The 23,379-nt window shown below is 39.7% G+C and overlaps 1 protein-coding gene and 1 long non-coding RNA gene across 7 annotated transcripts in view; one reads left to right on the top strand and one right to left on the bottom strand.

The window, feature by feature from the left end:
• The first annotated feature begins 2,452 nt into the window (after nucleotides 1–2,452).
• Nucleotides 2,453–23,379, top strand: part of LOC146761350 (uncharacterized) — a 31,706-nt gene continuing 10,779 nt past the window's right edge. Inside the window, exons 1-2 of the long non-coding RNA XR_014943909.1 lie at nucleotides 2,453–2,603; nucleotides 3,698–3,839. This is a non-coding gene — a long non-coding RNA (uncharacterized LOC146761350). The remainder of the gene's footprint in view (nucleotides 2,604–3,697; nucleotides 3,840–23,379) is intronic.
• The window catches only part of PLD5 (phospholipase D family member 5), a 154,834-nt gene continuing 138,078 nt past the window's right edge, over nucleotides 6,624–23,379 (bottom strand). For all 6 annotated transcript variants that reach the window (XM_015857803.3, XM_015857805.2, XM_015857804.3 and 3 more), the window contains 5 exons: nucleotides 21,019–21,216; nucleotides 17,162–17,301; nucleotides 15,785–15,950; nucleotides 11,276–11,390; nucleotides 6,624–10,856 (listed from right to left, as the gene is read on the bottom strand). In XM_015857803.3, the coding sequence (XP_015713289.1) occupies nucleotides 10,621–10,856; nucleotides 11,276–11,390; nucleotides 15,785–15,950; nucleotides 17,162–17,301; nucleotides 21,019–21,216 (855 nt within the window). In that variant the 3' untranslated portion in view covers nucleotides 6,624–10,620. The remainder of the gene's footprint in view (nucleotides 10,857–11,275; nucleotides 11,391–15,784; nucleotides 15,951–17,161; nucleotides 17,302–21,018; nucleotides 21,217–23,379) is intronic.

Here is a 23,379-nt window from a genome sequence, read left to right as displayed (position 1 = left end):
GCCAGCTGTGCTTTGCTGGAGCACTGTCTGGTAGAGAGCGAGCTGTGAGCCAGCAGGGAGGTGCATCAAGCTTGTATTGTGCCACTGCTTGACTTGCTGCTGTTGACAGTGGGCAGGGCTGCCGTGCAGACTGAGAGTCTGTTCAGCATGGACACAGATGACAGAGGGCCTGATATGCCTGAATCATGTTTCTAGGCACAGCCTTAAGTGGCTGAAGCTTAGAGCAGGGGTGAGCAGACCTGTGCTGCTGTTGCTGTGGCAGCACACAGCCTCAATGGAAATCTGTCAGTGTGTGCCTCCGTATGTGCCTCAGGGCTGGGCCATGCTCAGAGACACAACTGCTGACTGAAACACAACCGAAAGAAAATAGGAAAAGCATCACATACTGAAACAAGATTTGTTTTATTTCAGTGCAGTACAAAGAAATAGGAGTTACTTAGGAGTTACTTTGCTTTGAATGAAAATACCGAAACTAAAAACCAAAGCAGATGAAATTCATTCGTGTAGTACTAGGAATCCTTGGATATCAAAGCAGTGAAAAATGATAGCTATGGTGCTGCAGCATTAAAATAAATATTTACATATTTTTAATGTGTTTTTATTTTTTTCCTTGAAGTAGTGTTATGTCATTGGTAGCTTAGTTTGCAGCAGTGCAGTATTACCCACTTCCAAACGCTGACAGTGCTCTGTTAGCCAGCAGTCTTTCAGCCGGTGATTTCCAAATGTGCAACATGCCCCAGTACAGCAGCACCCAACCTGTACCAGGCCACAGCTTCCCCAGTTGTTTTTAGTTCCAAAGAATGAATCTTCTCATTCAGATAAGTACATTGAATGTTGGTTACATAGAGTAATGCTGTAAACAGTGGGCCCAGTTCACAGACAGATAACGTGTCCTCACTGTGATAAGATGGTAAGGAAGTCGTTTAAAAAGAACAAAACAGTAATAAAATAAAATTGCTACATTGCCTGTCATCCTGCAGCATGAAACACAGCAACTGCTCAGTCTGCGGGTTTTAAACAAGAGGGTTTGCTTTCAGATTGACAGGTCAGCTGTTTCCCTAATAAATGCAGATGAGTTGTTTCCAAAGGTATCAAAACATACCAACGCACTGGTTTACATCAGAGTTCAGAACCCCGTTTACAGACTCTGATTTTATTTTATTTTTACTAAGTATACGCCCATTACCCAGGTATTGCTATGAACCAAGCCCAGTGTAGAAAGGAAGCACATTTCTTGCCAAGTTAAAAGTCTTTATATAAGAACGTGTTTTTATAATGGATTTGAAGAGCTGCTGTGTGAGTTATTAAAATCGTGTGTCTTCCTGCTTGCGCTTTGTAACAACACAGAACATGGATAAATGTGGTACAATGTAGAGTCGTTTAGAAAATAATGTGTAAAAAAAATTCAGTATCTTATATTAAAGCATTTACACTGCATAGGCATTCATATAAGGATATAGTATAATAAAACTTATCAAATATATAAGCATGCAGCAGTTGCCTTATTCACAGTTCTAGAAATGACCACACGTTGATTTCCTTAAATACAAATTGGGTTATCCAAAATAGATTTTGCAGCCACTCTCCTTTGCGGAGGCAGACTATGTTCTCATGTGCATTGCAGGTACTGACCTATATAACAGGCCTAAGCTATGCCACTGTATTGTACACATCTGTGATAAATACTGTGTTCTGAAATAGGGTGACGAGAAGTTACCCATACTTCTCATAGAAGAGCTTGGAGACTACACAATGCTCGAATTAACAAAATATATAAGCACATTTACTGTATTCTCCTTAGAGAGTAATACTGCAACCTTGCCATGTATCTAACTACTGCATAAGCTGGCCATGCAGTTTTCAAAATAAGTTTAGACAGATTCTTCTATTTGATAGAGGAGGCATAGTAGTAAACTTGTATAGTACATGTCCTGCCTGCCTTGCAAACTTGATGATAGACTCCTGTTACTGTCAGCTTGTGTAGGGAAATATAATACAACGCAGTGCCAAAATCACACCCATGGGGAAATTTTCTTTTTTTTTCCATTTACTTTCTTGAAGGCAGTGTTTGCATATACAATAGTGAGCTTCAACTGCTCATCTGTTGCAAGATGACAGTACCTAGGTTAGACCTCTCTATGGCTGCAGGGAACCTGGTGGGGAAAGTGGGGGCTGTGGAGCTTGCTGCTGTGCATGGTTTTGCCTTGCTTGTTCTGCACAGCTTGACAGCTTCACCTGGTGTGGGACTCAGGACAGCAGTGAGCAACAGGTTTGGGGGCAAAGCTTTTTGTTAAAGTTGTGTGAGCTTTGATGCTGATTATGACTTTAAACCCTTCTCCCTTTCAGATATTTTATCCTGCTTTCCTTGTCTGCCAATGTAGTAAAACTAAAACAAAAATGTTGTTTTCTTTAAACAATGTGCTCCTCTACCTCCTTTCTCTTGGCACTTCAGGTAAAGCTAGCAGAGGTAATGATGGAGGATGTCACAGCACCCCAGCTGCAAGCTGCAGGGATTCATTGCTTTGTGCAAAATAGCAAAGGAGTCCTACACAAACCAGCGTGTAAGAAATAATAGCTCAAAAATGAAGAACAAAAAAAGCCAGGTAAGAAGCAGAGGAGGAGGTAGCAGAAACAGTCTGATAGGAAAAAAAAAATGGTGTGGAAAGAGAACAGGAAGAAGTGGGGGCAGTGGTAACTGGGGAGGAAGAGAAGGAAAGTGTAATCCTACCTGTAGTGTTTAGCTGAAAGAGAAGCATCGCCCTTCGTTTTATAAGAAGTAAGCTTTGGCACACATGTATATGGGAGTGAAAAGGTGAGTAGAACGGCTTTGGTTTGTGCTATAGGAATCTGTTATGTTAATATATTTTTATGCTGTGGCCAGTTTACTTCTGTGGTTTGTTATCTATAGTCTGTGTGCATGTTCTATTCACATTTCCTAGTAGAGGACACGCAGCCCTTCCCAGTCCGGGATGTGCTGTTTTCTGTCAGCCTCACAATAGGATGACAGTGAAACAGTTACGATACTAGAGATGTTTCTGGCTCTTCTGACGTAGCCATTTCTCCTATGAGGATGTGGCTCTGAGCATTTGTGTGTGTAGAGCCTCAACTCCACATCACGAATGTGGTACGAGGACATTTGGAATCTGAAATGGATAAGGGGGCATCATGAACTCTTTATTTTATTAGCTCTCTGATAACTGGAAAATGGGTTTGCAGTGTCCAGACTTGAGATTTCTTTGTTTACAATCTGAGGACTGTCAGAAGTGATGTATTTTTTTTAAGTGACTACTTGACAGTAGGGCTTGTATTAAATATACATAGAAACGTTCTTTTTTTTTTGCCTGACTTGAAGCAATAAAATTCCACAGGTGGACCATAAGACCTTTAATGCCAAAACTTTGGGCAGTGCATCAGAGCTAACGATACACAGACTCCGCACTCTGTGATATTCAGAGCAGCAGTTTACATGTGGTGACTGTCCAGAAATGTAATGGCTTGTATATTTAGAAATGCCAACTTTATCAATGTGGGGTATTGTGCTGGCATCCCAGACTTCTTCCAGTTCTCATTTATTTTTTAAATGTTGGCAAAAACGAGAATGGGCTTCATTCTGATCATGACTTCTTAGGCATCTTAACGTTTGCATTAGGTTCCTTGTGTTTCTCACAGAACCTGCCACTCTTTGTACTTTCTACAGGGAAAATTTCTTCAGTCTTGCCTGGGAATTTATTTAAAGCACCTGCAGATTACTAGAAGCAGGTGCTGTGGCTGCTTTTAGTATGGTGCTCTCCTGGAAGTGGAACAGATTGTACTTCGTTGTGAGCCCCAAGTTCCCACAGGTATGTACCACCTTTTGAGTACAAATTCAATTCCTAAAGACAGGAGACCTCTCTCCTTATTGTACTTAAGTTAACAGCAAATTTCAGTCATTAATGATAATTATTATCATTATATTAATTCAGTAATTAATGATAAAATATATATATGTATATTTTAGAACAAAATGAGGTCGTAAGAAGGCTGTCACCAGAACCTCTACATCGCTTAAAACTTGCCAGATTTTTTTTCTTCTATTATTCAATCTCCCTCCCACCCTTCTGTATGTACATTTCTGCAGGTGAACACACCTTCCTCATGTTTTTGGGCTCCTTTATTATGCTTTCCTTAGTACTGTATTAGGTAAGGGTGCTCTGAAAGGGCAAAAGCTTGCTGAGCCACCCATGGTTTTTATACAAAGTTGAAGTGTTTTTTCTTTGCTCCTTGGGCAATCACAATTGGAAAACCTGGAATGTGCTGCTGAAGGAGAAGGAAACAGTGAGAGGGTAAGTGAGATTGGCTCCTCAACCTTTAGAAAGAAACGGTTGCTGCTTTTCTTTTAGGGATCTCAAGTTTCAAGAAGAAAAAAAAAAAATACAGGTACACTATCACGTGAGGAATTACATATGAGGAATAAAGGGGAGTGATGGAATACTGAGGAAATCTACTAGAAAGATTTTGGTAGCAAGTCAGTCATTAAAATGTGGCTCCACACACTTCCACTTCAAGAGTTCCTCACTATATGTGTTATATACTGTCTTGTTCAGACAGTGCAACATACAATGTTCTGTGCCTTTAATCTTTAAAATGAAGTTATTTCCCCAAGAAGATCCTAGGAATCTCCTCAAGGTTACATTTGAAAACATAGTTCCAGCTTCTGAGTTGGCAATAAACTTTAGGTAGCGTTTTTGTTTTAAAAAAACAAAAACTTAGACATACATATGCTTGAGTGTGATTCATGTATCAGATTTGATGACCTGATGCTTGTGCTTAGTTTTCCCCGGTTAGTTCAGAATGGTATCTGTCCAACTTGGTTGTATTTGTACAATGAGAGAACATACCGAAATATGACATAGGATACTATACCTGGAGGTATTTGCTGTGTTGAAAGCCTTTGTTTATATAGCACTAAAGAAGCATGATGTACAAGAAAAAGCTCTATTTCTAATATTGCTTTACTTCTCAGGACCTGCTACAAAGAATTCGGTGGTCTCTTATTCATGCTGATTTCTTTGCTTCCTGTTACGCAAATAAATTTTGTAATTGTTGAAGTTTACCTCCTCATTCTGGAAATAAATCATGGTAATTCTTTCCTGAAGAGGAGAATGGCAGGTGCCTAAGAAATGCAGGATTTTGCAAGGAAAGAAAGAAAACAAGAACTTAGCCCATAGCCTTTAGGTCAGCATCAAGTCTGTTAACCCAGTCTGATTCAAGTTGTTTTGACTCTGTGGTTATTTTCCCTTCTTTTCTTTCTATCCAAATTGCATGTAATGCTGTTGAGGATGGGACTGTTATTACTTTGCAAGATATAATGCCCAGTATGTGTTCATGATGCAGGTACCTTATGTTATACACATTTGTGGCTGTGTAACATAAAACTTTTCAGCAGGAGCACAGAACAATCCTTCAGAATGCTACAATTGTGATCTGTTTTGCTATATTCTCTTTTATTCTGTAACTTCAATCAGCTATCAACCTTATTTTTCTTCTTCAAGAGAGGCTTAATATATTCAGACATGCAGCTCCCTGACTACTACAGGACTAGAGTTCATCTACCGACTTCAGCATCCACACATTGTAAAGCGTGTGAGTTCCTTTCATTGTCTAAACTGTTTAGTATGAGGTCTCTCTCTTCTACATGCTAGTTTGGCAAGCTTCTAAGGCATTTATGTGAAGTAGTGATGCAAAAGCTACCTGATTCGACACTGAGAAATTCCTAAGTAATCAGTAGTATTTATAGTGGGAAAAATTACAGGTGAGGAAAACATTCTGTCTAGCATAACAGCTGAGCTACTATAGTGTGTGGTGTTGTAAGTGGAATATGTTCAATGGTGCGTTCAACTCAGGAGGTATCACTGTAAACCTAAAATACACCAAGGATTCATTCTTTTTTACAGTAGATTAAACTGGACAAGTGAAAAAATGTGAGTATATGTGTATAGAAAGGATAGGGGTGGAGGTAAAACTGCCGTAAGTTACTGTCTCTAAACATAGAAAGGTGTAGTCAATATTTTAGTATTAAAATGAAGAGTTAATTTTGAAGTCCAAAATGGTAACTTACAACTCTCTATAAGGCCATTCTCAGGAGTCAGGTATGTGATGTTCAAGAGGAAGATATTTGTAAAGGACTTCAATTTGAAAATCTGGAATAGCCAGCTGATGTCTTACCATCATATCGAAAAAGTCTGTGCTATTTTCAGTGAGTACACACTAAAGTCACAAAAAAATTCCCATAGAAATGTTCTGTTTTGGTTTCTCCTTGGATTAGGATGAAATGGTAGGTAATATTAATGTGGATCTTAGTTCACATTTTATATATGCAATACTCAGTGAAGCAGTACAAAGAATTTAGGTGGGTAGCAGAATGCAAAGAATTAGTGTCTCTTAAGAGTAGAATTCTGAGCATTTTTAGTCATTCCTCAGGCTTTCCCTTGAGCTTTGTTCACAGTCTGGATTTATTAGAAGGAATGCTGGGCCCTGAATTGTGTAAAACACTGCACAGCAAGGCCATCCAATTCAGTTCAAAAATGCATTTCTTACAGTGGCCACAGCTGTACCCTGACTAGAAAAGATTTGTTTCTGTCCAATTTATTATTTTTTTTTTTGTGTGTGTGTGGTAGCACACAATACATGCTTTACTGGTCATTGGAGAGAAAGGGAGAGTAGCTGTAGATACCTGTTCAGGGCAGTCATTACATGCCCACTCTATCGCATTTTTTTCCTCCAGTATTAAAAGCAGAACATCCTTCTTCCTTACACCCAAACAGACCAGATGCTAGAGGCAGAAAAAAAGCAATGCCCTGCCCAAAACTACTTGAGCTGTAATATGTGAGACTTGTAAAGTGACCACTGTATTGGACTTCACACTGTGCTTTAAAGGAATTCCTCTGGTGATGGTTTGGTGTCAGCCATGTGTTAGGTGACTTTTAATGTCACTTCCTGTTTTTTATTCTTCAGCAGCACAAACTGCCTTGATCACTTTGTGGGTTAGCTGATAACAAATGCAGGAGTAGTTTGTGGAGCTCAGTTTTAAAGCTGGGCTGGGATAAAAAAATTCTCAGAATCACATGCTTGGCTTTTGGACCAACATCATATGTACCATTTTTGTCTTTTTGTGACTTTAGTGTCAGGTACTGACCTGTAAACATCACACTGCGCAGCCTTCTTTCTTAGGAGGCTTTGCTGTATGCCTCAGAACCAGGTATAAGATCTTAGCAGGATTTCGCTCGAGGAACAGTTAAACAAAAACTATGAGTAAGGCACTAGGAAATGCAGCAAACAACAATTACAGTCTGTATTCTTTAAGAATAAAGCTGTTCAGTTTAGGAAATTGCTTGTAATATGACAGAGTTACCAATGCCAGCTAGAAGGGGATTAGAGAAAGTGCATCTTTTGGATTATGTCTCTGAGGTCCACGAGACACAATTAAATACAAATTCCTGTTAGGTTTGGAAATTGTGCAGTGGTGATATTCAGAAGAGCTGAAGCAAGAGGTAACTGGTCTAGACAGATCTCTGCTAACTCGATGTGAAATAGATTTGTTACAGATTGATCTATGTTGGCAGAAGGAGCTGAAGCCACATTTGAGGCTGCTGTGGCAAATCTAGTTAAGCAGGAACAATGCTAGCCAGAAACAAATAATTGGCTGCAACAGCTTTAAAAAATAATGTTTGTATGATGTTGGTTTTTTGTTGTTTTTTTTTTGTTTGTTAGTTTTCTCCTTAATTTCCTACTTGCTGAAGTCCAAGGATGCACTTTGTCTTTTGGCTAATGTAAAAGACGAAAGCCTTCTGTGCTGCTTTGGAGACGCTGCCATTCTGAACAGCTATTAAAACACCAACCTGTGCTTTATACCAAATGAAACTTGAGCCTGCCAGTCCGACTGTGGGATGGCTGACACTATTTTGCACTAGAGTTGCTTAGAGAAAACCAGACCCCTTCCATCATAAAAAAAGAACATACTATTACATTGTCAGGGGGTGTCATTGAGGCATCAGAATTTGTTGATCAAGTCAGTAAGAATATACTTGTAAACAGATGGACCCAGTTAATGCTTAGGATTGTATTTCCCTAGAATCTGTCCAATGAAACTACTATTTGAATCATTCATTTGGTATACTAAATAGAAGGTCAGTGGTAACTCCGTTGTTTCATCACTAAATACTAAATCAGAAGAGACAGATTTGACAAATGTCTCTTTCACTGAGATTCTTCATTACATGTACAAAACGCCATTTCAAAAGCTTAAGACATCGTTAATATCCATAATGCGAGGGAGAAAATAGTACATTGATTCTTCTTGAATATTATTGCCATCAGGTGCTACAGCTACCAACTCTGGACAGTGGGGAGAAAGGGTTCTGTGTAGGTTTTCTTTTCCCTTTTTCCAAAGTCTCGGTATTAAATTTACTTTGAGCTGTAAGATCACCCATCCATGGGGACTTACTCTCAATCTCTCAGAAAATTTACAAATATTACAACCTGTTTTTAAAAATGTTGTTTTTTAATTACTTTTTCCCCCCTTGACTCAGAAGACAAAATTCATTGGTGATGTAACTCAGCTGAGGGGTAAGAGTTTCACCAGAGATGTATCTGGACTGATCCTTATTTAATAATAATAGAAAAGATTTTGTTAGTTAAGTACTGGGGATCTCTACCATACCTGCTATACATATACTGAAGTTATATACAGAAGAAGGAAAATACAAAAGTTTTTCTTCACAAAGACTTTTCCTTCAAACTCAGGTAACATTTCTCTCTTCAGATTACTTTGTTTCTTAAATGAATGTCGGACTATACGCTTTTCTCTGTATATGTGAAGGCTAATAAATTGCACGGTTTATCTGAACATTAAAAAAGCATCAGAGCTCTGCACTTTGCTGTAAAAGTTGACAACAAATAGAATTATTCTCAGTAAGATGATGTACAACTGGGAAATGGCAAAACAGTGTTTGTGAGAAGCGTGCTTTTGCCAGTCCCAACTGGTTTCATGGTGTGCTCCTCTCTCTCCAGTGGGCAACTAGCAGAAAGTGACATTAGAAAATATTAAAAAGATGCGGTGTTTCAAAAACTCTGCTTACTTCAGAATAAAACTTTTTTTAAACCTGTAAATGAAATCTGCATTCCAAGTCAGGCTCTCCTTTTAATTGACTTGTTCTTAAGGTGAAAATAATCCTTTCAGACATTTCTTTTCTGTTAAACCACTGCTTTCAAACTGTCCCTTCTATAACCTTCAGCATGGTAAGAACAGTCTGCATTTTGAATACAGAACATTTTCCACAAAGTAAAGAATGCACTTTGCTTTTGTGGCCACATCCTCAGCAGAAGATGGTGATTTTCATTAAGAAACTAAGCTAAAATGGGGCTGGAGAAAATTCTGTTGTCACACATGAATACCTTTTTTTAAAGAGCAAATTCTCACTTCCACAGATCAGTTGCATCTTAGTGCAGCTGAGTCACGGTTGTAGAGGGACACCATCAATGCCAGCTGAAACTGGGGCCTAAATGAACGAAAGCATCGCATTTCTGTTGGGCTGATAGATTCATCTATATGGATGACATTCAAAAAAAAAAAAAAAAGCCATTTCACTTTTTTTTTTTTTAATTGATATGAAGAGAAAAAAAAATGTGTAATGTATGAAATTAATTTTTGCATGTGTTTGCAGAACCCTTCACTATCCTAAAAAAATAAAAAAATTGTCTACATGCAGTTGTCTAAAAATGAGTCATCAAGCAACTGCTGCCCTGCACCGGGTGGTATTTCACTTCAGTAACTTTTTCTCTTGAGCTTGCAAGAAAAATCAATGCTCGATCTTTGCTTTTACTGAAGAGACTTACATTGTTATAAACCATTGTAATTATAAAGAGCAGTTACGTTGAAAGGAATCCATGTTACATTAATGAAAATTGATTTAACTGAGAGGTTTCAGGGATTCTGATGAATTTGATTGGGTCAACCTCAATCCCTTCATCCCTTTAGAGATAAATTCCCAGTCACAGAACTCGAATGTAATTTAAGGCTATTTAGAAAACATGTAAGAGCGATGCTCACACTAAATGCTGAAAAATAGGAAAAACTTGCATGGCTGGATGTTATTTAGAAGGAATTATTTAGATAGGTGAATATATCCTTATTCTGCTATCTTTTATAATACAGTAAACCTACCACTACTTGCACATCAACAGTAACCCATCTTCGAATGCCATTTCATAGCCAGGATCTCAGTTCTGCCAAGGGTTTGTTCTAGCCTGGATGGCAATTAGGGAAATTCTTGAAACAGCATGAATCAATTCTTTTGTTTCAGTTAAGTTCAAATGAAGAACATAAAAAATAACATGGAAGCAGAAATGACATTCAGTGTCACAAGTAACAAACCTTGAGAGTCCCAAATCAATAGAGAATATATTTTAGACAGTTTGTATATAAGTAAGTGTGCTTTTTCCTAAAAACAATTCCCCCCCCACCTCCCAAACTCTTTTTTTTTTTTTTTTTTTTTTTGCTGAAGTCTTTTGTTTGTAAATATGAAAGAGGGCAACACCCCAACGTAATTCTTCATTGCCATACCAAACAGTAAAATAGTCTTTCTAGTTCACATTGCTCATGGCAGTCTTATTCGATGTTGCTTTACTGAGTTTGTGATTAAAGCAGTTTGGCATTTTTGTTGGTTGTAAACTTTTGGCATAATGTGAATACCAGTCTCTTTCAAAAACAGCCTTGAGTTGCTTTATGATGCTTGTGCTGTTCCCCGCGTCTGCTTGGTTGATAACGAGGCCTGCTCCAGCGTTCTGCGTAAAAGCATTTCCTACCCAATCAAAATTACCTACAAGTAAAGGCAGGAATACACAACAAGTAAGAACAAGTTCCTTATTCAAAATGAGTTTGCTCTTGCCTTTTATACACTATGTATGCATGTATAAATATGCGTGTGTGTGTATTTGTCATCAACCTCTTCAGTGCCAAGAATGAAAATAGTTTTGGGCCTTGTAAACAAGCTGATGTGATGGATAGCAGTTGCTCCATAATACTGAGCCAATAGGAAAAAAGAAATTTAAGAGATTTTAAATAAGAAATTCAAAGCTATCTTCATTTGGGTTCCCAGAGCAACCTTCATTCAGGTTCCCAAAGAAATCAGACCAGTAACTTAATAATTCAATCAGCTTTAGATTCCTTAATTATAATTGAGCGTTATTTCAGGCTTGATGGCTACAAATTAGAATTGCCGGAGATATGGTTACTTACCAATGTATGCAGCTCCATCAGTCACCATGTATTTGTTACGGTTTAGTTTGGGGAGGGAAGTGTTCTTCTGATCTTTGAGAAAGCATGCACTCTCTTCCTCGAGGTCAAAGAATTTCTGCCATAAAACAAATGAAGTTGGGGTTAATAGGAACCATTCTGTCACGGATTAAAAGAAATATTCTGCTCTCACTGTGATCTCACTTTGCATTGTGAAGCATACAAAGTAGATGGCTACTGCATATAGAAGTGCTAAAATGCTGCATAATAACGGCTGTGAAATGAAAAGAAAAAAACAAAAACAAGGCAGAATTGTCTTCTGCATGAAAACCAGAAACTTCAGCTCATTTTCCTTTTCATCAAGGAATCCTGGCATTTGAAGGTTGCTTCGGGATACACATTTCCAGGTATGCCAACAAGTTGAATTCACATCTTTACCTTAGACACCGCATAGTTTCCAGATGGAAACTTGCTGATCTCAGAAACTCTTCAAGAAAAAATTGATGGGCAAAGATAGAAATTTACCAGACAAGAGAAAAACGCATCTGTTTTACCCAAAGAATGATGGTCTGATCAAAGCTGTTATGCTTTCCTTACTTGGTTTAGTGCCAGGCAAAAATGAGATTTCCAGTACAACACTACATATTGTTTATTCTGCGAAGGAAGATCATAGCTGGACACACATTCCAAAAATAGAAATGCAGAATAACACAGTGAAGTAGAAATCAGATACTTACTGCATGACTTGGAAACTTTGAGGTGATGGTGTACAGCCTCAAAAGAAATGTAATTTACAATATATTGTTGATGAAGGTAACAGGCTGTATGCTGTCGCTGCTCTGGTTGCCTGAGAAATCCCTATACAAGCACGCACCCACAACAGAGAATGTGTACTTAGCAAGTTGGAGATGGATCTGAATCATTCTGAAATACCTCATATTTCTGAATAAAGCCAGAAGAAAAAGGGCTTTCTTTGCTCAACAAAACAGGAACAGAGGTAATTAGCAGCCATAAAGTGTCCTTGGAGGGTACTTGCATTAACTCTTCTCAGTGATTTGGAAGATAAAGCAAACCCCTGCGTAGCCAACTACTGTTGTAGGAACTAGTCTAGAAATTGTGTGTGGGTGAAGTATTCAATGCCATGAACCAAAACATGACAAGCTCTCTTCCCAGGGTTAGGATACTTAACAAAAAATTACATATCTTGCCACAAAAATAGCCAAGCACAATCATTATATAAACTCAGAATTGTCAGACTGAGATAGGCTCAACAGACTTTGAAACTCAGAAATCATATGCTAGTTTCCTGTTTGTGTATGCTTGCACAAGAGAAAGCTTCAGCTTCAGGCAGGAAAAGATAGGATGACTGAATATGTAACACGTTCTCTGGCAACAGCCGACAGGTCATTCCTAGTCAGTACAGATACCAGTAGGGAGCTGCATCTACGCTCACAAACAATACAGAAATTTCCCTTAGCTAAGCAAGCAAACCATCACCAGCAGCAAGTAGCTCAGATTAACGTTCTCTTAGCCTACCGTCAGCAGAAATACCGTGTTGATAACAACACCTTTTGCTAGGATTTCATTCATTGTTTCCATTCTTATTTTAGGTGATTGAAACTTTAAAGTAGAATTGGTGCTTAAAAGTAAAGGTTTCATACTTAATGCACAACATCTTTTGGACTCATAGGGCAGCTCTATATTGATGTTTCTGGAAAATCAGTCAAAGGTTCTGTTTATTTCTACCCCTTACCTTAGCTGCAGTTGGTGCCATAGATATGTATGCTGTTCCACAGCTCTCCTTCCTAGGCTCCAGTCCTCTAGTATCACATTTAGTTACTTTCAGTGGGCCTTTCAGAAGCATGCACCTGCCTGCATTCAGCATGGTAACCAACAGAGCTGGGTCTCTTCTACAGCTCCTTTGAGAGTTAGAGCCTGCATTCTTGTGTTGTAGCATGTACTTAGAACGTCAAGCACACGAAACTGAAGTACAGTACTCAGTGACAGGTCAAAGAGGCACACCAGTGAACTCTTTACCTGGACTTCACTCTATGATTCAAGCTTTACTTTCACAGTCACATTTGGTACAGTGAGGGGAGCGGGACTGCTGAAGGAGAAGCATTTTGCTGGCAGCTTACCTTGGTGTTTGGCAATGTGCTCCTTTTTTTGTCCCTAAGCAAAGCTTTTTCCTCCCATATATATATATTTTTTTCCCTCCCTCCTCCCCCAGTACGTGCATTGAGTTTACACACACAATGCAGTGTCAGGAAGTTTTATGGCAAAAGAGAAAAAGCTGTTTCTAGACAGAGAACGTGGTTGAAATTCAGCATTTGCAACAGGGAAATTGTCTTGCAGTCCGCTGCCTTCCTGACCTCCCCATCAGACTGCAAAATGACTACTGTTGTTCTTGGTCAGGGCGCTGCTAGACACAGCAGGTTTGCAGAACCCTGGTTTTTAATGCTGTGTTTGTATCAAAACTTGCTCTTGTCTGGTCAGTGGCCACAGGAAGCCAGGAGATTCCTCTCTAATGGAGAAATTAATCTGCGCTGCCTGCTCCAAGGTGACCACATACCTTGGGCTGCTGCCTTCAGCATGAAGCTGCAGCTGTGTGCTTTGCCGTGCCTAGAGCTTGTTTTTTTGGAGACTTTTATATTTCTATTTTAACTACAGATACTCTGGCTAGCATATCTAACTAGAAGCCTAGAAATCTTGTGTAAGGTGGAATGATACAAAGATTGTAACAGATATTCAAAAGGTTATTTATGAGGAAAAACTCACCAATATGGATGCCTTCACTGGGAAATGCTGAGGCAAACTCCACCAGGGAGCAACCACCAAGAGATGCTGCCCTAGTGGTGGTCAGCCCTTAAATGAGGTCTAGAGGAGGTGGAGTCAAGCTCCACTCCTTCTGGGAGAACAGTTAAATTACTTTCACCCGTGCTCCCACAGCTGACCCAACACTTGCCTCAGCTGGTTAATCAGAGGTTCAGGCTGTGATTACCAATTTCCTATACATCTTGTGAGGTTTTTTTCCCTGTCATTCAGCTCTTTATGAAATAAGTTCTGTGCTAAAGCTTTTACCTGTTCTAAGTAGATGGCAATGGCTAAAAGTATGTATAACATTTAGTGCCACTTCAAAAAAAAAACATTTTAAAACATACATAGAAGTTTCATGCTAAAGATTGAATAAGTTAGAAGTTAATCAGATGTGGCTTAAGCAATGTTAGTTTTATATGTGTTGCTGGTCTTCCAAGTACACTTTATGCTGCTTCTCACTTAAGAAGAAACGGTGCTCTTCATAGCAAAAATCTCTGTTTTTGGATACATATAGTAGATCCCACATTGCATGTGAAACACAAACAGTACTTTTTTTTCCCTGCAATTCATAGTACCAGAACAGTTTGGGTTGGAAGGGAACTCAAAGCCCACACAGCCCAGACCCCCTCCCGTGGGCAGGGCTGCCCCCCATCAGCTCAAGGCTGCCCAGGGCACCATCCAACCCGGCCTTTAGCACCTCCAGGAATAGGGCACCACAGCTTCTCTGGGCAGTCATTATTTTTTTCTTGTACTCTGTACATAATAAAACGCAGATGCCTAAGCAGTTGAACAGTAAGGTTGCGCAAATCCAGACTAAAAGATGTTCATGCTGTCACATTTACAGCCATAAGGCTCCAGTTCTCTTGGTTAGCTTTGCTGTGACAGACCAGATGCGGTGTTTCGTGCAAGCTGTCCCCCACACAGACTGCCTTTTGGTATCATTCTGTTCTTCTCTCTTAATTTCAATGTCTGTTACTACTAGGAATAAATTTAGTTTACTATACTATGTAGGCTGCTCCAAAAGTAATGTCTGTTGCTTATTTCCACAGGAACTATAACAGGCGCAAAGAGCACAATAACACCACCTGATAAAACATTCTCATCTACAAAACACTTTTTCAGCAGTCACCACCATTAGCTTAGCTGTACATTTTTGCCTGTGATGAACAAGAGCCTGCATGCTGCACTTGTAAAAATCTGCACCAGTGGAGGTGTTCTGCTGTTTCACAGTGTTGTTGCTGAAAGCACCACCTACCGCCTCACTGTTCTCACTTGCACTGTTTGATCTCCATCAACATTTCAGCAAGCATTGATGAATGTCGAATGTCAATGGGTGCCATTTTGTCTGCATGGAGGAATTCAGTTCCACACCCTTGCTTCATACACACTTCCATGTCAGATGCCATTGTGTCACAGTGCTCCTCTGCTGCGATCTGCCACACAGCTACAACATGTAATGGAATGTTGGTGCCATACCACCACTGTCTGCCTCTGACATTGTGGGCCAGCATAATAACATAGGAAGCAGTACTTTCAGGGCAGCCCTCATCCATTTCCTTTGTTCTTTAATGGAATTTAAAGGCTTTGCTACTAATGGAGAATGCTTCTCAGATGTCAGATTTTCTTCATTTTGTTTTCAGGACAGGGCAGGGAGAATATATAAGATTTCAAAGAAGGAATGTTGTTGATACTTACAACTTTCAAACTGCAGCTTGGAACTTCAGTGCAGATAGCTTTGAGAGATGAAACGAAGTTAAAAGTAAGGGGATCTGTGTCTCTTGAGAAACTTATGAGGAGTCGTACTTTAATACTTCGTAAAACTAATGCTTCTCTTATCTTCCCATCTAGAAATGGCCAGTATCTGTGGAGAAAGAATACAGTATATTCACCTAACTTAAACAAACAAACAAACAAACAAACAAACACAAAAACCAGGATTTTCAGGCAGCCAAGCATAGAAGACTTTACAGGAAGAAATAAACACATGTGAATTTGATTTCCTGCTTAAGGAGTGCTGCTCTCATTTGCAAGAGTTCTCACTGAGAAAATTAGCCTGCATCCTGTTCCTGTTCCATGCCACTCTGTCCTGTCGGGGCACGGAGCAGTGCAGGTAGGCTAGCTGAGCTGTGTTTGCCCAAAGCTGCGACAGTTGCTCCTGCATCAGTGCCTGTAGTGAGTGTAGTAGAAGGAGCTACAGCTAGAGGGTGCTGCTTACCTAGCCCAGGCAGAGGAAAAGGAAGGATTTTCTGCTGGTTGCAGGCGTAAGGGAACAGGGACAATGAAGTTTTTTTATTTATTTTTACTGACATTTTTGAACAAAACGTATCTTCGTGCAAAACTGGAAAAAAGCACATTTGGACTAATCCCATGAGCTTCAGCCCAGCTCTCCAATCAAATAGCAAGCAAAGTGTGTGGATAGAACAGCAAGCTTAACAAGATGCCCCATTCATAGGAACTGGTACTGTGGGACCACTGAGTACCTGCTTTCTGAGTTTAATGCTTTTATAAAATGGTGGCTCCAGTTTTGAGTGATGGGTGATTTTGTTTTTAGTGTTTCTCAGTTAAACTATCAGTTGTGATACAACTTAAAATGTGTTCTACGCTGAATTTGGAAAGAGCTTTAATATATCTGTGTATTTCAGTAAAACTGTGACATCTCCCATGCTTCATTTGAGAACTCACAGCACACAGTCTCACTTCTGCATGCACAAATACTCTCTCCTGTTGAACAGCAGTGTAGTTGTGCTATCAAAGCAGTGTGAGGAACAGGATTCATGGATGTGTAGGTTCTTGTATTCCTGGGTCTCAGTCACTTGTGCATGTTCTTACTAGATAAGTTCTGAGCTCCTTTGAAAGGCAGATCCAAAGCTTAGGACCCTGAACTGGTAATGTCTTCTTAGGTCCCAATTCTGCTCCTATTTAAGTCAATGGCAGAACTCACTGATTTCAATAAGAGCAGAATTGGGCCCCAAGAAATTGGTCCACATAGCAACTAATCTCCTGTGGGTTCATTCTCTCCAGCAGACCTTATGGCATCGTGATAGCATGCTGGCCCTGCACATGGACACTCACCGTTTAGCATTTGTGTCAATGACGATTGGCAAGTAGTCCATGACAGCTATGTATACAAACTGTTTGGCATCATCGATAACATTGTATATAGCTTCAATATCCAGGACTCTGTCCTTTGGGCAGAAGAGTTTAGGTGAATTCTGTGAAGGCAAAATTCAAATATTGCATTTAAAATAGAAGGACAGGTTCTTTTCTTCTCCTTTCACATGTTGCAAGGTAATAAGCAGTATCCTGAATTTCAGTAGAGACTGTTAACTTTACCCGTCCTGCTGGAATACTCAATCATACAAAGTAATTCTCAAGGCTTATTTGTCCCTTGAAAACACTATCAGGTAGATACAGCTGGGTAAAATGTAGACAGCACAAGCTTGAAAACTGTTCTCTGAATCTGTTGCGGAGTCCCAGGACTGGTTACTGTTAGATAGAGTAAAATCTGTGAACCTCGTCTATTTACTTGCTACCAGAAATCAGTCCGTTATGTTACTCATGCGCACATGACCATAGTTACCATTTACTCGATCACTGTTGCAGGAAGATGCTGTAGTTTTGCAAGAAGAAGCTTATCTTTAAATCCTAGCTTCAGGTTTTATCTGGTACTGAGCTGGTAAGTAGCAAGCCTGGATTTCAGCTTTTCTGTTCTGTATGTGGGGATGCCGAAGGTGACAGCCTGCTGGAGTCACCAACCTGCAGCACAGGCCAGGGCCTACTGCCCTTTTGCCCAGCAGAGAAGAGGTGGAGCCATCTGCCACACTGCTCCTGGTGCTTGAGAGGAGGGGTTGCTAAAGGCATTAACAGAGTTAGAGCAGGTGCCAGTTCCTGCTGCTGTGTTATCTCTCCTTTGTTTTCTGCTCAGCTTGTATCCAGGCTATATGATATGCTTTTCTTTTGGGGTGTTGATATTTCCCCCCTCCCTTTCTGTGTAGAGTCATGGTGCCTTAGTCTGCCAATTGGTAAGAAAAAACTTCCTACAAATAAAGAAGGTAGGAAAATGTTAGAAATTTAGCAGTAGCAGAATTCTAAGACCAGTATTCCAGATGCATTCGTGAATACTAAGAAACCCAAACAGAACATGGGTTTTTCAACCAGTCTGGAAGATGATCTTGTTGCTAAGCAACATTACAGCGATGACTCCTCTGACTACAAGAAGGAAAGTTCAGTGACTTAGTGTTATGTTTGTTGTTTTTTATAGCATAAAGGTTGAAAGTGAAATACATTTTCAAGGAATAAGTCTTTAACTCTAGAAAAGGTGTAAAATGAATTTGTTCAACGTAATTTATATCATCTGAAATTTAAAGAGGATATTGCACTGCTCTTACACTATTTTCTCGCATAGAAGTTCTCAGTCACACAGAACAACTAAGGAATTCATTCACAACATGGGAGCTAATTCAGATCAGAATCATAGACTCATAGAATTGCTGAGGCTGGAAAAGACCTCAGAGATCATTAAGTCCAACCACAACCTAACCATGCTACCCTAGCTAACAACCCTCCGCTAAATCATGGCCCTGAGCACCACACATCCAAATGGTTTTTAAACACATCCAGGGATGGTGACTCAACCACCTCCCTGGGGAGCCTGCTCCAGTGTTTAACTACCCTTTCTGTAAAGAAATTTTTTCTGATATCCAACCTAAACTTCCCCTGGTGCAACTTGAGGCCATTTCCCCTCATCCTGTCACCAGTGAGAAGAGGCCAACCTTGCTCTCACTGTGAGCACGTTTCAGATACTAGAAGAGAGAGAAAAGGTCTCCCGCTCAGCTTCCTTTTCCCCAGACTAAACAGCTCCAGCTCTCTCAGCCTCTTCTCATAGGGCATACCCTCCAAGCCCTTCACAAGCCTTGTTGCCTTTCTTTGGACCTGTTCCAGCCCCTTAATGTCCTTTCTGTACTGAGGTGCCCAAAACTGAACACAATACTGCCAAGTACAGATGCAGGATGACTTCCCTAGCCCTGCCACACCATTCCTGACACAAGCCAGGATGCCACTGGCCTTCTTGGCCACCTGGGCACACTGCTGGCTCATACTCAGCCAACTGGCCATCAGTACACCAGAACATTTTAACAGGCTGAGTAGTAAGCAGAGCCCTTAACTGTAAGCATGCTCTCTCTAGGATTAATGGTTTCCTTATGGATGGCTTTTGCTCAGCTTTCATGACTGAGTGCCCCCACAGGAAAGGCTTCCGGCAGGATTTCTCAGTTTCTTACAGATTGCTTAGAAGAGAGTAGGAGTTCACGTAATTTTAATAACAGCAACTACTTCAGTTAGAATTCATTTCGCAGCTCCTAAGCTAACTGTCTTAAAGTAAGTTCTCTTCACTTAAACCAATCTTTGAGACTCTCCAGAATCAATAGAAGTATATATGTCTCGTCAGAAGGCTGTTAGTTGTGGTTGCCTTAGTTACTTCAGATTTTCACTCATTTCACTCCAGAGCAGCTCTGTCTCTCCAGTGACTATAAAAGTCTGGAAATCTGGGACACCTGAACTTTCTGTGGCACCCAGCAGGTGAAGGCAAATCCAACCCGCACGAGACTATGATACTATGATACTATGATATCTCATTAACTACTCATCTGCATCAACATCTTGTGCTAATAGATTGTAAAAATCAAGAGCTACATACTTTGTGTTGCTTTAGACTTACATGGCTATAAAACAGCCCCTTGCTTTATGTAGAATGGAAAATAACTCTTACAATCTTCAGTATATTCCTGATTTTGAAGGCTGTTTTATTTTACTCGTGAAATAATGCCCAGAAGGAAAGATCCTTCAATATCTATCAATCTGTGTACTTTTTTCCAGTTTTGCTACATCACTTCTGAAACAGATGAGTGTTCCATTCCTTCCCATTAAAAATACAAACACACAGGCAGTGAATCCACAGGGAATGCTACTTGAATTTTAGAAGTCTGAAAATATCATTTAAAATAAAAGTAGATCATGTTCTACAGTAGCATGAATGCTCTCAAGGGAACAGAGTGAAGATCCTTATAAATATCATGGATAAAAATTCAAGCTCTGACATTAAGTTTATAATACATCATTTTGGATGCCTGATTAAGAATTCATTTACTTCAAGCTATTCACCTTGTATCCACCATTGTAAGTAAATCAGCTAATTTGAAGGTCGTCCCTACCATTTCCTAGGTGAAGGAGGAAAAGTGGTGAAAATTACAGAGGAAAGAATAAGAACATTGCACATGTTCTGCAGCAGTTTTCAGTCATGGCAAATTGCAGATAAGAACAATTTCACAGAAATCAAAACGTAAAAATATACTGTGATTAGTTTCTTTTGCAGCACAGGAAAAGATAAAACTTCCCTAAAACCTTGCAATTACTGAAATAACCACTTTCCCAGACAACAGAGTGATGCACAGATGACAGCTCTAGTGGTCTTATCTCTGTATCTGTGTTTCCAGTCACCTGCACAAGTCTCAGTGTTAATAGCTGCTTCCAGCTAAGTACAGAGCAGTAATGCACATCATCTTCTCTTAGGGTCAGTTGAAAGAAATGCTTCAGTACCAGCTTAAATTACACCACATACATTCATGTTAATGGTAATTTCCATCAGTAGTCCTGATAATTTCTAATGGGTTCATGTGCTTTCCTGAAGACAGATTCAAGTGCTTTCAAAAAGCCACAAAATGTTAGAAAATAAAATACAAGATATAAAAGCCAAAGTAGTGAACTGTAGATATAAAACCAGCTATTATCTGTCAGGGAGAACACAGCCATGTGATGGACTTCATCCAGGGAACTGTTGAACACCTCTGTTTCAGTAAAGAGGCATTGCAGTTTAGTATGAGTTAAATCATCCTCTCCCCTTCCTTCCCTCTGCAACTCATTTCAGAACTTACCGACACAAAAGCTTCTGATTTTGTCTCATTCAGCTGCAGTGTCAGTTTGTTTTGAGTATCGTACACTCCATAGAGTCTCTTAGACCAACTCGGAGGTATTTTATTCTTGTATTTTAATGAACTGTACAGGGCAAATATCCTTTGTAAATCCAGGACGAGGCAGCTGCAGTTGTACACAATGACACCAAGTTCTTTCATCTGTGAAATTAAAAGTTCTTATTATTAGTGGTATTTTAGCTGAGAAATATGTGGAAATAAGCAGCAAGAATGTAAACATTTCCTAAGAGGTGACTTCCAGAGGCGTACCTTGGGCTCAGTAGCATTACTCTCAGCTACAGGAACATTTGTGAGCAATACTCTGTTAAAGGAAAACACATGAGCTAAATTTTCAAAATCAAAAGCAGCCAGAAGCTGTAACAGGGTTTGTATGCATAGCTATGTCAGAGCCACGTGTCCACATGTGACAGTACACCACACCTGACATACAGACACTACTTGAGAGCTGATTCCCATTTGTCACAGGCACCTTTTTTCTCATAGCTGTTGCTCAAGAGTTATGACTTTTGTCTGGGATGGGTCTTATTTTTTTTATTTTATTATTTTTTTTTTCTTGTTTACAGGGAAAGCCTTTATGCTGAGTGCCAGAGCACACAGTGCTAGTGCTGACACCTTCTTACATCAGAAATAAGTTGTCTTCTCTGACGCTCAGAAAAGCTGTATGCAAAGGGGCTTAAGTTATCTCTCTGCTGAAGAAGAAACACGTATCTTCAGCTTTTAATAAAAGCATGAACAAAACAGATCCTTCATACTCTCAGCAGCTAGGTCAATTACACACAGTATGATCTAGTATACGAGATACGCAGTTAAGACACTAACACATTTGATTCTTGCCTTTCCTGTGGTACCTCACCTACAGGAATCCAAATTTATGGACATCAGTTTTGTCGCATGTGAAAACACAGACAGTTAACCACTATGAAAGCATCGCTGTTCTCACATGTAAAGCATGAGGGAAAATAGCCCAAGCAAATATTAGTAGTATGAGACAGTTGAATGCCTTAACAGTCTTCATACACTGTTTAAGCAAGGGCATGTCTTGTGATTATCCTTAAGTCTTGGTTTGGCAGAGATCTCATTAATTACACATACCCAGTACTTCTGCTGTTGAACTTACATATATTCCACTTAAAAATTATTTCCTGGATTCTGAAATGAAAGTGTAACGACACACCCTCTGTCCCTTTTGTTTCTTTACACACAAGGCTCAGGAAAGCACTGCTGGGGACACAAATGCTATTGACCTCTTATTATTTGCATTTCATACTACTTCAGCCATCTTCAAAAACCAGTACAACCCGCATAAAACAACAACCTGCTATGAAACAACATATAGAACAAATATTTAGAGGACTGTTATCTCAGAGATTGTTCCTGCGCAGTTCTGTCTGCGGATACGAAACACTCTGCAAGAGTGGGCAGAGGAATGGAAAAGAACAGAGTTGAACCTTTGCTCCCTTCCAGTGGTGGGAGAGGAAACAGCAAACCCCAACACTCCAGTGTGAAAGAAATGTGATAGCACCATCGTCGAGTCCCTGAGTCAGAAGTGGCACATACATTAAAATATACAGCTCTTAACAACCTAATTTGCAAATATTTATGTCATAGTTTTAGCCATAGGAACATTACCCCAAATTGCTGTTGCTTAAATCTTAATATTACTATGAACTTTTAAAATTTAACTTGGAGAAAAAGATGATACTCCTCCATTAACCTGTAGTTAAGCTGGCAGCTTGTAGGTAGTTGAAAAACACAGACTGCTTATTGCACTGCAGCCTCTTATTCATGAGCCAGTAAATTCACTTTGATGATAAATATAAATTATTCCAAGGTGTGCCCAGCATCTGAGCCAGTCTGTTTGGAATAACATCTCTGTTTTTTCCCCTGGGTACCGCTATCTTCAAAGATGCTCCTGTATTCAATTTTAAGCTGTCCCTGACCTCTGCGCGCTGTTTGTCTCCAAACATTTTTAACTGTACATTATCTCTGTTTTCACCGAGTACTGCAAGTGCTGTTCTCTTAATTGCCAGGCACGTCATTGCAGAGAACTTACTAATAATATTCAGTTACATGTATCTGCATAATAGAGCTTAATCGGCTTTTCATGGCTGTTAGTTGATTCTGACATAATTATGTGGTTACAGGTTTCCCCTCGCTTTTGAGTCCCACTATTACCATCCTCCTTATCCCTTCCATTAAGCACAGGGATAAAACAGTGACCAAACAGCACACCAGAGCCTGCCTTGCATCTGTGTGAGCAGCTTTCTTCAGAGAACTGTGCTTTCCCCCTCCCTGCAAATCAAA

The sequence above is a fragment of the Coturnix japonica genome, chromosome 3 (assembly GCF_054131305.1).
Source record: "Coturnix japonica strain WE chromosome 3, WE-NBRP24, whole genome shotgun sequence".
NCBI lineage: Eukaryota > Metazoa > Chordata > Aves > Galliformes > Phasianidae > Coturnix > Coturnix japonica.
The sequence above is the reverse complement of the archived record's forward strand: the minus strand, read 5'-3'. Positions and strand labels throughout refer to the sequence as shown.